General features: G+C 53.3%; 1 protein-coding gene across 1 annotated transcript in view; it reads right to left on the bottom strand.

The window, feature by feature from the left end:
- Positions 1-8,773: 8,773 nt before the first annotated feature.
- KSR2 (kinase suppressor of ras 2) overlaps positions 8,774-17,669 on the bottom strand; it is an 81,200-nt gene continuing 72,304 nt past the window's right edge. The window contains exons 17-20 of the mRNA XM_087768762.1: positions 17,058-17,191; positions 12,133-12,264; positions 9,379-9,508; positions 8,774-8,911 (exon numbers count right to left, since the gene is read on the bottom strand). Coding sequence (XP_087624888.1) covers positions 8,774-8,911; positions 9,379-9,508; positions 12,133-12,264; positions 17,058-17,191 — 534 coding nt within the window. The remainder of the gene's footprint in view (positions 8,912-9,378; positions 9,509-12,132; positions 12,265-17,057; positions 17,192-17,669) is intronic.

Raw genomic sequence — 17,669 nt, forward strand, 5'->3', positions numbered from 1 at the left:
CCCCCGGCACTGGGCTGGGACTGGTGAGAGCGCTGGCTGAGGCCACTGCTGGTTCTCACCCTCCACACTCAGGGCTCAGCTCCCTGCCAGCCTTTTTTTCTCCCATTTTTCTGGGGATACAGAGCAGAAAGGGGAACCCAAACCCACCGGTAGCAGACACAGTGCCTAGAGCTCTCCCTGTGGTGACAGCGCGGTCCCCACGGTGAGCGGAGGCTTGTGGCCGGCATCCAGGTCTACCAGCCGGGTGCACCATCTTGGTGCCCATGTATCTGATTTTTTTTAAGTTCAGATCAGTAAAAAGCTTCAGCTTATGCTTAATTTTGGGGGCAGTCAAGGAAGATACGTGTGTATAATAAGCCCCCGTGTGTCTGGAGGGAGGGTGGGTCACCCAAGCAGCACCCGGGACACACGGGGACATCTCTGAAGCCACCCTTCCTGGTGAAAATACCGATACCCTCTGCTCTCCTTCTCCACCAACATAGCTGACCCCCAAAAGTGTTACTAGCCCAAAGCAAACAGCCCCATTTGATGCTGGTACCCTCTCACACCAGCCAGGCTGGCTGCACCCGCACTGTGCCAATGCTACTAGCACCCAGCACCCAAGTGGGAGTGATGCCCACCCTGAGCCCCAACCCATGGTCCCACACCGTTGCCATGGGCTTGCCTGGGAGCGACAGCAGGAGGGCTAGAGCCGGCATCCTGGGGGTTTCGCTCCTCTTTCACTCCCTGCATTTATTCTTTGCCTGTGAAATATTAATGGCTTGTGATTCATCAACAGCAAGAAGGAGATTACGGACACGTGTGCGTTTTCATGTGGCTCTCCGATACTCACGCACACACGCGTATATATGCAGATATGTATTCAGCGACGCTTCTAATCCGCCAACGCCATTGTTAAGGGTGTTTCGGGGATATATTGCACATTTATCCCCATCCTGGTGCTGCCATCTCATTAGCCACAAGCCAGGAGTGAGCTCAGCATCCCTGCGTTGGGCTCTGCAGGGGCTCGGCGCTGCCGCAGGCATTTCAATTAGCAGCTCTGTCCCTGGAGCACTGGAGCCACCAGGGCTCTGGCTGCCCAGTTACACACCAGTGCCAACCAGTTACGTTCCATACTGGTGGGAGCCCTCCAGATTTACACCAGGGGAACCACCAGCAGGGTTTAAACCCCTATTTATTGCGTATATGCAAGAGACAGTGACACTGCAATGCAGCCAGCATCCTATTTAGCCTGCAAGGGAGCCTGAGGGGTGGCAAAGTCCCCGGCATGGTGAGGGCATCAAGTGGTGGCTCTTTACCCCCAGATCCCCTGTTTCTCTCTCCTCTGGGACATCCATGCCTGATCACAGCAGCCCCCTTCCTCCTGGCCTCACCTTCCCCATCCTTGTTAGTAAAATCCCCCCGGCCGTCCCCACCGCCACTCCCCACCCGGGATGTGCCCGGTCTAATTGGTTAGCAGCTCCTGCAGGCTTTGAAAGATGAAAAGCCCTCAACAGGAAAAGTGTTGAGTGTTCATGGTTTATTAATGGTGAGCCATCATTATTTTACCTTTCAAGCACTTGGGCGATAGCAAGGAGGGAAGGAGAGAGGGGAAACAACACAAACCCTCTGTGATTTTCTTCTCCATCTCCTACCATCGGGTACCGCCTGCATCAGCCCCACAAGCGAATGCCGCCACTGCTTTCCGCCGGGCTGTTTTGCAGATTTATGGTGGCCTCCCAGTAAAACAGCATGGGAGAAGCAAACAAACAAAGCAGCAGATGCAAAGAGCCTCCAGCACTTCATCACTGGGCTCAGCTGTCCCTGCGGGGGATCCGGCTGGGGAGGAGCATCCCCCCGGCACACACCCCACCCAGCCCCTCCACCGAGCAGAGCCGTGCAGAGATTTATCTGCTGCCTGCCCCATAATTTGCCCAACTCCTATGTTTTCGGCTGCCGCGTCTCCCTGCGGCTCCCATCCAAACGTTTGCCGTGAATTATCATCCCCAAAGGGCTGGGCTGTGAGCCTACACGGTGGGAGAGAGGAAAAGGGGGGTCTGGCAGCGCTGTTTATCCCCCCGAGCATTACTGGACCAGAGCTTGGCACCGAGATGCTCCCGGAGGTCTGATGGAGGAGAGTGGTCCAGACCCCACCACGGACAAATACTCCCACCCCATCACCGGGATGCGATGCCGCTGTGGAGCAAGGAGAGGGCGGGGAGCGGGCGGCGGCGTGGGGATGCAGAGCAGCACAGGGGTGCACTGGTTTTCAAAGGTGTTTTGTTTTTTTTTTTATTGGCATAAATAATTCATACACTGTCACCTCACCAAACACTGCACGAGAAACCACGGGAACAAATGGCTATCCATTTCTGCAGGTCACAGAGATTCACACTCAGTCAGACAGCTGAAATTATAAATACTTTCTTCAAGTGTAGAAAACGTTATAAATGTTACTGTACAAATTTACATCGGGGAGATCCATCGTGCCTTTCTCAGCGATTTTTTTTGTTGGTGTGTGGGTGATATTTTTTTTGCACCAGAATCAACTGTTCTTTTCCAGTGACAAGAGTTTTGCAACAACAACAACAAAATATATATATATTTATGTATATATTTATAAAAAGAAAAGGGAAAGAGGAAAAGGGAAATGAAAGTCAGCTCATTCTGCAACAGTCAGAACTAACACAGAGAAAACAAAGCAGGCCATCGAGTTCAGTTTGAAACTGTACAGGATTTAGAGCTTGTTATATATGTATATATCTATATACATACATATAGAGATATGTATATATATTTATATATACCTTATGTACAAGAAAATGTAACAGCGTACTTTACAGGGACCAGAAATTAAAGAAGGCTTTTGCAGCTGACCAAGCTTCCCGAAGACTCACTATTTGAAAAAAAAAAAAAAAATTAAAATAAATTAAAATAAATAAATGGCGAAGAAAGGAGGAAGGAAAGCGAAGGTGCCCAGCAGAGCGCCGGCCGCCGGCGGGCTCGACCCAAGGCTCCCCGCGGCACTTGGGGGTGCAGATAGCATCTCATGGCACCACCAGCACAGACCCCTTCTCCTTAGCATGGCCAAAGAGACCGAGCCATAGGCACCAACTCTTCCATAGCATCTAGCAAAGGTTGAGCAGCTCTTCCACCTCCAAGACATTCATTTCTGCCTACTGTCTGTCTTAAATCTTAATTGTCTCGGCTCCTGCCATGGTCAAGTACTGGATAAAAGTCATCAGGGCTGGACTCTGAGCTCATCATCCCCAGAATCTGCCCAGTCATGGCTCAGTGAGGATTTGGGTAATTTGGGGGGAAAGATGGACAGAAGAAGCAGCAGGACCAGGGGATATAATTTAGCAGCCAAAGGAGGACATAGTGCTTTGGGGCCATGCAACACCACCACTTCCATCACTGGTAGTGGCTTCACTACCCAGCCCCAAATGCGGTGTTCCCCATGAGCATTGAAATGCTGGAAGAAAACTCAGACAGCAGCAAGGTCGGGGACTGGGAAGCTCAGGGAAGAGCCTTGGAGGGTGACCGAAAGGATGAAGCAGCTGAGAGCTGGAGGACTGGGCCAGGAGAGCATCGCTGGGGCTGCTTTTCTGCAAGAGCCTGGGGATGTACCCTGGGGTTGGGGATGGTTCCCTACATCTCGAGCTGCTGCTCAAAACATCACCATGCTAAAACTGGCTCCGCTCTCGCCTGGCACATCTGGAAATAACCCGTCTCTCCTCTAGCTCACACAGCTAAACTGAGCCACCGGATGGACCTTCTCACTCCTTCGGATCTCCTATTAGAGGGCATTGTGCAGAGTTTCTCCTACATTCTCTCCCTGCTGAAGGGCTGGATATTTTTAAACTGGGGGAAAAAAAAACCCACACAAAGCCGGAGTCAAAAAACAAAGAACAACAACAACAACAAAAAGTAAGATTTGTTGGTTTGGTTTTTTCTAATAATTAAGACTTTCAAAAATAAGAAGGCATGATGCAAATAACACGGCTGCATAAACAACCGTTGCTGTGCTGAATGGAAGGGAAGGAGCTGCTCTTCTGAGCTAATTTATGATAAATACAGGGCAGCTATTTTTCCATCGATACTATTGTGCAACGGCTCTGCTCGTGGGCCGGCTGAGACGTTACGGTGAGGGAAGGGGGGGAGAAAGAGGAGGGAGATGAGAGAAGATTTGGTGAGATTTGTTGGCTATAGGAGCACTTAGCTCCTTTTGGATGCCCAAAATCCAAGGGAGAAACGCTTGGCCGAGGCCGCTGCAGAGAGCCCTGAGCTCCCACTAGGACCAAACCAACATGCTCATCAGCTCACTTCTTTCCTTGAGTCTCAGCTGATAAAATAGAGCAGGCATCTGCCAAGGGCTGCTGAGACCCCACGCAGGAATATGTCAAGGTGAGACTTTCCAGGCAGGTAGAGGGCTTGGGGCACAGAGAGCAAACCCACAGTAAGCCTTTCAAGACGGACGTTGTACCTTCCACCACAAATCTGCACAACATCTGTCAGGCTACACCCCTGGTGCTGAGCATCATCCACAGCATCACCTCCTTCATCTTTCCAACACGCTCCACTGGCTACTGCAGGAAGCTCACGCCTACTTAGAAACTAAAACCACCAAGTGAGAAGTGAGAAACCACCTTTCTACAGTGATCACTCCATCTGAATGTGGTTTAGGGACCGGTGATTTCATGGTGAGACCTCCCTGCACCCTCGCCCCAGCAGCAGAGACCTCCGGCAGTGGGTGTTTGCTCCCTCCCACAGGCCCCGGGACCACCGCAGGTGAAGGCATTGGTGAAAACTCAGAGAGACTCTGAGAATTAGTGCAACATTTATGGCACACGTGCGCACACGCGCAGAGGATGGAGAGGGCATGAGACAGCAGGGAAGGGTTGGGATAGGGAGGACGGGCAGCAGAGGACATCTCTGCTGTGGCTTGGGGTGGGATGAAGAAGCCGGTGCATGTTAGTGAGGGAAGAGGTGGGGTGCGGAGGAGGCAGAGGGCGAGCAGCCGTGGAGCATCCTTTGGGACAAGGTGATGCTCAGCCACCTACGCTGAGCTCTGCAACATCGTGCCCAGGGGACCACAAACTGCCCGTGCTGCCTGGTGCAGGGGGCAATTAGCATAAACAAGGGCTCATCCTTGCTCACTCATTCCACTTGGCCTCAGCATCAAAGACAGATGAGGTTGATCCTGCCTCATCCCCACCTTGTGCAAAACATCTTAGAGTGAGATGCGACTGCATGGCACAGCAAATGTCCCAAAAGCATCACCAGGAGACTCATCCAGACCAACACTCTGCCAGCGCACTTGGAGGCTGGATTCACCCCCCCGCTCCTGCCCACCTCAGACTTTATACATAAGCACGTGTGCAAATTTTAAGAAATAAAAGCACCTTCTTACACGCCTCCACAATTAAAGTAACATCTCTTCCTAGCTGCAATTAAGTTTCTAATTTTCATTTACTTACTTATGCTAAAGCAGTTCAAACACCAGCAAGGGGGAGTTAGAGGAGCAGCAAACAAACCAGGGCTGGTTGGTTTGCAGAGCCTCGTCATGTCTCCAAATTAAAGCTAACTTAGACTACGATTGAATTATTCAGGATGGTTCCTGTCAAGCAATTACGCTCAATAAGGGCCTGAAAACGCAATTTGCTATCATCTGTCGCTTGACAGCTCATCTAATGGGCTTGAGGGCCCATCTGAGCTGATGGGGAGAGGCAAATACCAGCACATGGTATTCAGATGGCACCACAAGCTCCAAGATGCTGCCCAAAGAGCATCTCTTTGGCGAGGTTCGGGATTTGGCTGATGGAAGATGAATATGCAGGGGAAAATGGTCCTAGGCATGGCTGCTTGTTCAGCTGAGACGTCGGTGGCTCCCATGTGTGGGGCTGGGAAGGGAGATGCTCTGTACAACCAGAGCCTGTCTGCATCCCTGGCTCTGGCAACGAGCCCGGAGAGGGCAACAGGAGAGGGGAAGGACCCCAACCCCAGCTGCTCTGCTCTGCCCAGCCCCAGAGCATCCCCAAACCTGGGCTTTCAGCAGCGCCTTCGGCAGCGGGGGTTGAAGTCAAAAGCAAAGCAGCGCTGGGGAGGGCGAGAGGGAAAGGCTCGCTGATTAGGTACGCACTGGGGCAAACGGCTAAATTAACAGGAATGTGGAGATGCACCCTGCCGAGAGGGAGACCTGGGGGGGAGTGTAAGTGGGCACAGCCGGGAGGTAGAGAAGCCGCTTGTGAAAGGTCACTGCTGCCCATGAAGGGGCTGCTGAGGCGCGGGGGAGCAGGACTCCTCCAGCTCCGGCTCTGCAGATGCATTTCCCCACGGGGGGCAGCTAATAGCAGCGGCACTCCCTGGCCCCGGCAGGCTTCAGCACTAAACTCATGAATCAGCAACATTTCCCCCTTTTTTCATTAAAAAAAAAAAAAAAAAAGAAAATTAAATAAACCCACTGAGAAGTAACCCCTCCCCAACCAAGCATCACAAGCACTGACCATGCTGATTGGGATCAGAGGAGCCCTGGGGTTAAACTGAAGCCGACTGCCTCGTAGGTTGCCCCTGCTTGGCAAGGAATCGGCCCAAGACCTGACCCCATGTGCACGAGAGCCGCCCGCCGACCCCATCCCACCACAGCCGGGCATCCCCGGGGCTCGGCTGCTGGCTCGGCTTCTCCAGCCCTTGCAGAGAGGCTTCACGGGGTGAAACGCTGCAGGGGAAGAGGCTCATTCCCATCCCGCTGTCGGCCTGCGGTGTCCGCTGCTCCTCCATAGCGCCAGGTTGGGAAGTGGAGAGGAAGAGGAGAACCGCAGGGGGAGGAAGGCACCGTCCCTTAACTCCTCCTGTCACAGCCTGGAAGGGACAAAACACAGCAGAGTCAGGACCAGGCACTTCATCCCATGGCACCATGGGTTTTTGAAGGGCAGCCCATTGCAAAAAGCCTCCCCAAATGGGTTTGCCGTGGAGCTGCCCCCGAATGCAGCAGCACTGTGGGAACCCGTGCAGATCTGCACCTCCCTACCAGCCCGGTTTGGGTTTTCCTGGTGCAGGCAGCTCTCAGGTGTAGTATCATCTAGAGGGGAAAGGACTTGTTGGGTACCACACGCCTTGCCCCATCCACATACACGCAAGCTCTCCCAGCAGCGGGACCTCCGAGAGTTTTTTCCCCCCGTTCCCTTCATGCAGGGATGACAGAGCCCCTGGGTACTGCAGCCAGATCATCCCTGCGTGCAGCTGAGGCTCCCGGGCAAGCAGGGACCCCACGGGGAAGTCGGGACCTAACGCAGGAACAGTGGCTGGAGCCAAGTCCCTAAGGAAGGAGGCAGCTCAGATGGAAAGCGAGTGCTGAGCTGAAGCATCCTCCCTCCCCTCGCGCTTAGCAAAAGAGGGGGCCAGTAATTAAGGGGAAGCTGCTGGGCAGCCAAAGCTGGTGGCAGGCAGAGCGTGGCTTGGTGATTGCAAAAACCTTCCCAAACCCAACCAAGCAATTACACAGCCTGCTGCTTTGGGGTTCATCAACCTTCAGCTTTCCTTGCCCGGCTGCTGGAGCCACCCTGGTGCCTGCTCGGAGCACGGATTGGTAATTAACTTCCCTCCTGATTAACAGCTTACGTTCCGGGTGATTTGGGGGCCATCTGACCGCTGTCTTTGTGCTGTTCCCAGGAGCCCCTCATGAGTCCCAAGCACATGTGGACGGGAGGTGGCACAGGGGACACTCCAGCAGCTTTTGCTGCGCCCGTGACCTTGGGGCCGCCCGTGCTTGCCGCACAGATAAGGAAGCGAGGAGGTTTGGTTATTAGACGCAGGAGGAGAAATCAGCATCTCTGACACTTGGTAGGGTCCAAGAGGGATGCTTGAAGCAGTCCGAAGTGCCCTCGCTTCTCTCTCTTAGCAAACCTTTCCCTCCCTGCCCCCATCCCGGTTTCCAGCCTCCGCGGGCTAGGGATGCACACCGGGAGAAGGAAAACATCCCCCCATGTGTGTGCAACCTCCGCATGGGTTAGGCTTTTGGTCCTATTTGTCATAATATGATAAATTCCAGGGAAGAAAATGAGTTTCTAAGTGATTCTTCTGCATTTTCCTGCTGTTACCAACAGGACAGATCCTGAAGCCCTGACTGGGGACCCATTTATGCTGCGTTTGCTGAAGCAGAGAGATGTGACTAAGCCAAAGCAATGAAACGGAGCAGGACTTGGCCACAAACTGCCTGCAAGAGGAGAAGAGACCATGCTCTTCTCCCACCACTGGAAACTGCAACGGCTGACGCAGGCTGCAGGTCTGGAGAAGGACCCGGGGCAGGGCATCCCCCCCCATCAGTTAAATCTGGGCAAAAGAAGGAACAACCACCTTCCCAGGAAGGAAAGCTGCTCTGAGCATGGTGCATGGGCAGGCACTGGAGCCCTGGCTGGTGTCCCCAAAGCAGATGTCCCCAAAGGAGATGACCCCCCAAGGTCCTGGCTCCAGTCTGCCCCTGGATCGTGCTTCTTCCTCCTGGCGTTGGTGGAGCACATCGCCAGGCTCCTCCTGATCACCTCCAACTACTTTCACAGGCTTTTTCACCCCACCAAGGACAGCCAGCACTGCAGTGACAGCTGGCATGGGCACAGCACTCTGTGACCACCCTTCCCACCCATCCTTGCCCCCCGACACGGCATCAATATACCCACAGCTTGTCCCCGTACTCTCCCCACCATCAACACCAGCCATTCAGCTGTGACAGTGGGGTCTTGAGGAGTGCAGGCAGAGCTGCCTGCTGGCATGGGGAAGGATAGGCAGGGACAGAGACTTACTCTGCCGACTTCCAGAAGTGCCCGGGGTGGGAAAGGCGACGGTTGCGCTTTGGCAGTTTCTCCAGCATGTCCATGAGCTTGGTGAAGGTGGGTCTCTCCTCTTGCTCGTAGGCCCAGCAGAACAGGAGGATGTCCTACAGCCACACAGGGTGAGGACATGAGCAAACCAAGCCAGTCCCTCTCCCCACGCCCAATATCCACCCTGCGAGGACCCCGTCTCCATCACTGCATCCTTGAGAAGGGCTGGGGTGGAGGGGATGTGTCCATCCCATGAGGACCCCATCTCCATCACCACATCCTGGTGAAAGGCTGGGGTGGAGGAGATGCATCCATCTCATGAGGATCCTGTCTCCATCAGAACATCCTTGTGAAGGGCTGGGGCAGAGAGGACATGCAAGCTGAGCTGATCCTTGTGCCACAGCAGCAGGACCAAGCCTCGCCATCTGGGGAGCGAGGGACCCCTTGCTTTTTTGCTGGCAGATCCTTGGCAGCAGAGAATGTTTTTCAAAGGGAACCTTCCACCCAGGGCACGGACCAGTGGGGCACGTTACCCCTCCATGCACACCATACGGGGCTCCAGCGCCTGCCCCACACCACCTACCGAGATCTCCTTGCCCATCCCAATCTGGCTGAGGTTGGGCTTCATCCCTCTTCCCACCTGCCAGATTATTGCCTCCGCTGGCTGCGTCTTGAAGGGCCATTCCCGTGCGTGCAGCTCGTACCAGATCGTGCTGTTGGGAGACAGCAGGGGTCAGGGGATGGGGAGGTATCCCGAGGGGGGACATCTGGCCATTGCACCCACATCCACCACCTCTCTCTGCTCCAAAATCATTCACATCCAGGAGATGCTTCATCCCAGATACAATTCCGGAGCTGCTCAGCCCTCATTACGGAGATATCACCTCTCCCATTTTCTAGATGGGGAAGCTGAGGCTGTTGACTTGACCAAGAGCAAGCCAGCAGCCTGCTGCAACCCCCGTTTACATCAGGGAAGAACCTGGCCCATGGGCAGGAGATTAGAGGTTGATGGGAAGCACGGGCAGAGGCATGGGCAGAGGCATGGGCAGAGCCGCCAGCTAGCCTGTTGCATTAAGTGGGAATCTCCTGCCGGGCTGCAATAGCCCTTCACCCTGCTGCCCGCGGAGCAGCTTAATAGATGATGCAGGGGGTAAATACATGGTCCAGCTGCTGGGCTGGCATTTCTAACTCTGCCACCTGCTCCAGCTGTGTGGGACAGCAAGCACTGGGTAAGGACGAGCCTGAGCATTCGCTTTCACTCTGACTTTTCCCTTTTTCTTCTGCAAAAAGCACTCCAAGCCACAAAAAGCCATCCAAGCTACAAAAAGCCATCCAAGCTACAAAAAGCCATCCAAGCCATGGCACAAACCATCCCCGGTGCCCTCACCAGGTGATGGCACACGTGAACCCACAGCCATCTGCCACTGCACTGCTTTTATTGTTAAGCCAAGCCCTCCTTTCCGTGAGGAGTCCCAAATCCAAGGGAATATCCCAAAACCAGGGCGTCTCTGGCTGAGCTGGCAGCCACCCCCGCGGTCCTCCGCCCCCGCTACCGCCTGGGAGTTTTGCATCCTCATTTTCTGGCACCCGGAGGCTGGATGAGCCCCGACTCACACAGTGCTGGCCCCAATTTCCAAGGCAAATTCCCTGGAGCTTCTTTTCCCTTCAAGGGATGCTGTCATGGCTGGTTAAAGCAGCAAGAAACGGGGTTAAAATGGCATTAGGGTGGAAAAATCTGGTGGAGGTGGTCTGATAAATGAAGGATCACTTTTGGACAGGGGGGGGTTCCCTGATTTTGGAAATCAGCTCTCCTGATTTTGGAAAAATATGCACAGTTTGGCTGTAAATGTCCAAAAATTTTAATAATGTGAGATGTCCATTGGTGCTGCAGGCGCAGACGAATCGGGGGGCTGGAGAAGGGCAGGTCCTGGTGGCACAGGCCGAGATGCTCAGGCAGGAGCGGCGATTTTCAAGGTGCCTCAATGCATCCAACGCAGTTAAGTTCAAGTTTCTAGTTGGGAGTTTGGGACTTCATTTTTCACCTTGCTGCTTTGAGATGTATCCAAAATATTTGGGCTGCACTTCCTGGGGTATGGATGGTGCTATGGAGAGCGGTCTGCTACTCCATCTCCCTTTGCACAAGAAGACCACGCATCTAATATTAATTATTGCCATGATCTCTCAGGCTTCGGCAAGCACATGCCACCAGCCTCAGCCCCCTGCTCCACACCGCCCTCGCACACACTTTAATTTAACATTTCTGCCGTCTTCTGGAGTCTTTAAAAGATCTTTTCCTCTTGCTGTCATTGATCCTCAAATCCCTACAGGGAAGAGGCGATGGCAATAACCCTCCGGATCATCCGTGAGCCTCCCGGGCTCAGCGGACGGTAACAGAAACAAGAGGAAAAATGTGGGAAAATCTTTTAATCCTTTAAGGAAACTCATGCTTTGCATAAGGGCAGAGCTCACACTCAAAAAAAAGAGGAAAAACTAAGCGTAAGTAATCAACTCTCACTTAGTTCTATATGATTCCTTAATTACTTCTTTATTTTTGTGCTAAAGTTATACCTTGGGGAAGGAAAAAAAAAGCCAGCCCCTTTCAGCTGTAATTACTGTGGTTTTGATGGAAATATTGCCTCCGATAACAGCCCCACGCATGCTAATCCCCACAGCCTTTAAGGTAACCATGAGAAAATTAATCCCCTGAGTAAAACCCCCAGCCCTACGTCTGCCTCGAGAAAGGTTTTATCGGGGCATGACTGGGCTCCTGCTGTAACGGAGGCTTGCTTTCAGATAAACGGCAGGAGCGATGAGCCGATTTGCTGAACGAGACTCATCAATTCTCCTCTTCTTGGCCTTTTGGCATCTCCTCCCCCCAGCAGCCCCAGCTCGCAGTAGCAGCCACCACTGCCAGCCCATCTGCAGCCAGCTGGTGGGGAGAATCGGGGTGTCCCCAACCCTTCGGCATCCCCAGCTGACATCCAGAGCACCTTCTCATCGGTACCCACCCAAGGAGGATGCAGGGGAGAGATTACACCAGGCTGGCATCCCCAGGATGCTCTGGATCCCATTGCCCGGAGGCACCCTGGTCTGTAGCCAAAACAGGAGGATTTGGGTATTTAGCGGGGTTTAACTCAAAATTTCTCAAAGTGGGAAGGTGCTCTGAGCCCAGCGATTGGGATTCCCATAGGCAGCGTCCCCTCAGCATTGTGGCAGGCAGCGTCCCCTCAGCATTGTGGCAAGCAGCGTCCCTGTCCCCTCCCAGCTGCTCAGGGCAGCTCACACCTGACACAACTGCACCAGTTCTCTGCAGCCTGCCCACTCCACAGGGACTCACCCCAGTGCAAAGACATCCGAGTGCTTGGAGAAGGGCAGCTTGTCCTCCTCGGTGTCCGGCGAGAGCTGGCGGATGATCTCGGGGGCGAGGTGGCACAACCAGCCGTTCTGGATCCGCAGCTTGTTCTCCCGCCTGCCGAATCACGGAAACGAAGCCATGGGTACCGCAGGGGGGAACATCACCACCGTGCCACCACAAGCAGTCCCCCAGCCCTCCCACCCTCTCCCCAGGGCATTTAAGCCTGGTTTTCCCTATGACATCCTTGCAAAGTTGGGTTTTAACCCTGCTCTGCGAAATGCCGGTACAGTGGCTCCGCGGCTACCCCTGCCAGGCGGCAGGGCACAATTTGGGCACAGGATGGTGGTGAGGAGGCACTTCGGCTCTGCTGGGCTGATGATGAGGATGCAGGGTCTGCCAGGGCCCTCGCTGCAACCATTGCACCAAAACACCTTAAAAGAGCGGGGCGCAAAGCATTACCTGGGGTAAATCCCACTAGCATCGACACCTGAGCTGGCCCCACTGTGGTTTGAGCAGGAGGTTGGACTGGGGACCTCTAAGGGTCTCTTCTGACCAAACCCACCCTATAATAATGGCCTAGAAATCAGTGTTTTCAGGTGTTTGGCACCAAACAGCCCCTCTAGCCTGCCTTCACGTCCAAGCCTCCCATGCCATCGCCCATGGGATCAGCCTGCCTCCATTATAATCACCTGCCCCGTGATATATAGTGGCCGATCCTCACTGGGACATTGCTGCTTAATGCCAGGCTGCCACTCAGGGATTTCACTTCATCTTTAATCCCCCTCACCAGCCCCTCACGTAACCTCAGCCGTCTTTTCCTCTACCTCCTCAAGGTGCCCCTGCTTGGTACAAATACATCAGGCTCCTTTGGCCAACAGCTGAGGACGACGTTGGTTGCTTCTTCATCGTTTACATCCTCCAGCAGGCACCTAGGATACACCACTGGCATAAAAAGGGTCCCTGGGCAGGGAAATGGGCAGGGACCACTGGTGGTGGTAACACATTAAGCAGCTTGATCGTGTGTCCAAGCCCAAATTCGGCAGTGTAGTTTTGCAGGAGGTAACAAAAGCTGCCCCATGTCATGTTGGGGTAGAGAAGGAGAAGCCCACCATCTCTTATCAAGGAATTTGCCCCTGTTTGTGCTTGGATGCCCTCCTGAGGATGGCGATGTGCAGGGGTAAGGTATGGTGTGGGGTTGCTGGGGCCAAAGTCCCAGAGCCCAGGTCCGAGGGGACACAACCCAGGCACAGGCATCTCCATCCACCCCCGAGGCAGGATGACAAGCTCCCACTGCAAACGCTGATTCCTTGGCTGGCTTTTCTGCCCCGCGGCTGCGTGCACACAAGGTGCACAATCCCAAGACGACGCAGTCCGGATCCTCCTGGCCTCAAAGCTGTCCCTGTCCCAGGCATCACCCCCAGGTCTGGCAGTGACCGGAGGAGGAACCCCCTCCCTAGGGAAGGACTCTGCCAGTCCAGGGAATCACTGATTAAGCCTCCATGCCCCCTCTGGGGTCTTGATGGCTCCTCTTCACCCTGCCACATCAGAGCCACCATCACAATCAGCGGCTCCAGCAAGGCACAGACCCTCCAGCCCCAGGAACCACAGACGAGAGCACTTTGGCGCAGGGGGGAGGCTTTCAGCTCCCCAGCTGGCTCCTGCTGCCATCCTCCATCCCTGCACAGCTCTTAATTACAAGCTGGTGTTAAGCACCGGGGCAATTAGAAAAGACACGGAGGGGCTCACTCATCCTTCCCTGTATCTATGGTCTCTGTCTCCGGGCAGGCAGCGGGGAGCAGGATGCGGCAGGCAGCACTCAGATCTGCTCCACCACCCTCAGCAAGACCAGAATTGCACCCAGGGCTTTTATTTTTGCTCACTCAAGTCACCCAGTGCCGTGATATCCCAGGACCGACGTTCCGGCTCACCTTGGGATGCTCCAGGAACTGGATTTGGTTCCGCAGCTCTCATGTGAGCCCAGCCACGTCCCTCTGCAAAGCTCACGTACGCCTGAGCACACAGCTACGGGTTTACGAGCTTCTAGCAACGAGGGCTCAGCTTTAATTGAATTCCAAATGTGGTTCAATTACAGCAATTTGAGGTTTCGTGACAAAAGTTTGCCTGACTTCATAACCAACCTGGCCACTTCCACTAGCAGAAAGCAGCACAACCAGCCAAGCATCTTCTTAACCCACTGAAGGACAAGCCAGCCCCAAGGCAAAAGCAAGAGCAGAAGAGCTCTCCAGACTACTCAAGAGCCACCTCGCGCTCTTCCTAATTACAGAGCAGCCCTACCGAGCCCAACAATGTTTAAATAAAGGAGAAATAAATCTGCTTTTGCCAGGATAAGACACTGGATTGCAAAGTGTCTGCAGAAAGTTGCGATAGCTGTCTCACTTTTCAGCAGTGCAAGCGTATCACGGCACAGATGGACACTGCAAACTCCTTGTTCCAGATGTGTTCATGAACTGAACATGAGCCTACTCAAGGAGGACAAGGAGGATTTTTAAGCCATGTCTTTTTTTAACCCTAGAGAAAACAGGCCAGTCTGTAGTTCTCATTCACATCTGAAGCAACTTAACGTCCTTAACTTGACCCGCAAAAATTTGCTGCCTTCTCTGTATATGCTTGTCCATGCAAACCTCCAAGGACCCCAAACTGTGCTTTATCGTTCTTCTTCATCTGAGAGAAACCAGAACCAGCAAAAAACCCACCCTGAAAAGGGAAATCAGACCTGCAGACACTTGCTGCTTCAAAATTCGTGGTGACCGATGAGTGCGGATCCCCAAAGCCTTCTCTCAGCTCTCCACCGGCAGAAGATGTGTACCACCAGCAGTCCAGGGCAGCCACACTGAAAACTCCTCGGGGCAGAAATTTCCCTATTTTTTTCTATTTTCTCTATTTTTCCAGGAAAACACTGCTCATTTCTGTCCAACCTTGCGTTTCTGACCATCCTTCCTCTTCTGAGTAATCTCCTGGACTTTACCCCCCAAGTGACACTCCAATCTTGAGCAGAGATGGCCACGCATTGGTCCACCCCATCAGATACCCCATTTCCTCAGCATCTTATCTCCCATTTTATCTCCAGAGCATCTCTGACCTTCATAACAAAGGTCCCTGGCAAAATTTGGCCATTTTTGCCCAAATCCTTTTACCACTGCTGGAATGAGCTGCAACCTCATCCTGGCAAGACCTAAGTCCCAAACCCCCTGCCCAGCTGCTAAACCAGAGCCGAAACTCACTTCTCTGCTGCAGGGAGAGCAGCAGCACTGCTGGATTTCTTGGGCTTCCTAAGCATTTGGCTAAGTTTGTGCTAAAACCAGATGATATTTATACAAGTGGAACGGAAAGGCTGGCTGCCCAGCTCGCCGCAAGAGACGTGGGATGGAGAGAGGCGGCCATCGCCTTTTCCTCTAATCCTTTGACCTCATCACACGGGAACTAGAAAAAAAATATCTTATTTCCAAGGTGCATTTTATCTCCTGAGCATCTTTGCCATAAAGTGATGATCAGCCACGACAACCTCTCCAGTGACAAACTCCATCGTGTGAGGTGATGGAGACCGAAAGGACCAGAAGGCGGGTACTGCGCTGCTGGAGGAAACCTGCCCAAGCTGCCGGTGCCGATAATGCTCCACTTGGCCCGTGCTGCTTCTAACACAAAGGGTTTAGTGAAAAAACGCTCTCCCATGGGGAAAAGTCAGCAACGTTCTTTTTCTTAGTTTTAAAAAAAAGGAAAATATAATCTTTGTTCTTTTTTCCCCTCTTCTGTTTCCTTTTCCCCCCAGCTTTGCTTTTCTTCCTTTCCATGGCTGCTGAAACTCTTTGCCCTGCCATGCCTATGGCTGGAAAACCTCCCAAAGCACTGGGAAAAAAAAAAAAAAACATTTAAGAAGGAACATTTACCAAATGGGCTTGATTCCAAACCCAAAGAGACCAAAAAATGTCACAATGCTGTAAATGTCCCAAGCTTGGCTCTCATTTTCTCTGTGTCTTGCTCCATGTCCTGGCTTGGTGCAGACACCATGGCCAGATGTCTGCAGCCCCCAAAAGGTCACCAGAGCAGCCAGGGGACAGCCATGGGGACGGGACCACTGGACCCAGGCTGCCGCTCTGGCTGCACCGCTCATCAGCCCAGAGGCAGGAGATGAAGCAGATGCCGGGGGATTATAATGATGCTGTTAGGGAAAGGCCAAGGAATGAACCAGCTTTGCTGGCTCTGGTGAAATGGAGTCCGAGGAGCATCTCCTGGATGGCTGCAGAGTGGTTTGGCCACGGAAATGATGCATCCAGTGGGAAGAGGTTGTGTCCAAGAGACCCCACCCGAGACCAGGTCCTGCCTCTCTGAACCAAATTGCTGGAGACTTGCAGGCAGCATCATGCTCCTTCCTACCAATCAAAAGCAACTCTGCCTTTAAACACTAGGTTTAAAAAAATAAATGAAAAAAAAATCAAATCAAAACAACCTGCAACTTCTGCACCCAAGAAGCAGAGCAGTTTGTTTTCACCACTCTGAGCCCAGACCCACCTTGCTACAGAAATCCCAGCCCTGCTTTCGCCATCCCTCTGAGGCTTTGCACCGCAAACCCAATGCTGGCACTGAGTTTGGAGCTGCTTTTCAAGGGAGCACCACTCGTGGGGCAGAGGGCTTTCTGCAGGAACTATATATCTTGCTATTTTCCCAAAGCAAGCCTCCTCCAAAGCAAAATCCCAGGAGGTGAGATGGTGAAATCCCCAGGGCAACCCCAGGACACTCAAAGGCACCTTGTTCTCATGTCTACCAAGGCTGCAGACCCAGAAAGGCACTTGCAGAGGAGGTTTTTGGGCTCCCTCCCCATGTTCCCAGCTCAAAGGGGAGCTCTAGGGCATGGGGAGGAACGCCGGTATTTCCACCACGCTCTGTCCTACCTGCCTGCTTGGAGAACTCCCGAGATGCTGAAGAGGCCAAAGTCTGTGATCACCACCTTCCCGTTGTCGTAGAAAACATTTTTTGACTTGAGGTCCTTGTGAAGGATCCCCTTGGCATGCAGGTAGCCCATTCCCTAGGATGGAAGAGAGAGAAAAATACCCAAAAACTGAAAAAGCAGAACAAACAGGATAATGCCAGAGCAGGGGGAGCCCCACGATTGCCAAGACGGGGAGAGCCCGGCTGCGAGCATCCCTGTGCCACAGAGGCATGTCTACACTACCAAGCTACGGCTGGGCCACAGCCATAGGCTGCACGTCCCCAAATGTCCCTGCAGAAAGGGCAGGTGTCCAGGGCGTCCCTGGCTTGGGACAGGCATCAGGTGGTGCTCACGGAGGGCCATGGGATCGTGGTGCGGGCGTCTCGGCTGCAACAGCGCCCACTCATCTTCCTGATTAATTGGTTATGCAAGAAAAATTAACGGCAAACCAAACTGGAAGTCGCTTTTCTGAAATCCTCTGCTGAGAAATTGATGATGATGATGTTTTCGCCTTCCTTCTCTTTTGGGGCTGGGAGCAGAAGGGTAATAAGTCAAAGCTCTCCATCACCGCTAT

The sequence above is a fragment of the Nipponia nippon genome, unplaced genomic scaffold (assembly GCF_047370975.1).
Source record: "Nipponia nippon isolate SJK-2023a ecotype South Korea unplaced genomic scaffold, ASM4737097v1 scaffold_30, whole genome shotgun sequence".
Taxonomy (NCBI): Eukaryota; Metazoa; Chordata; class Aves; order Pelecaniformes; family Threskiornithidae; genus Nipponia; species Nipponia nippon.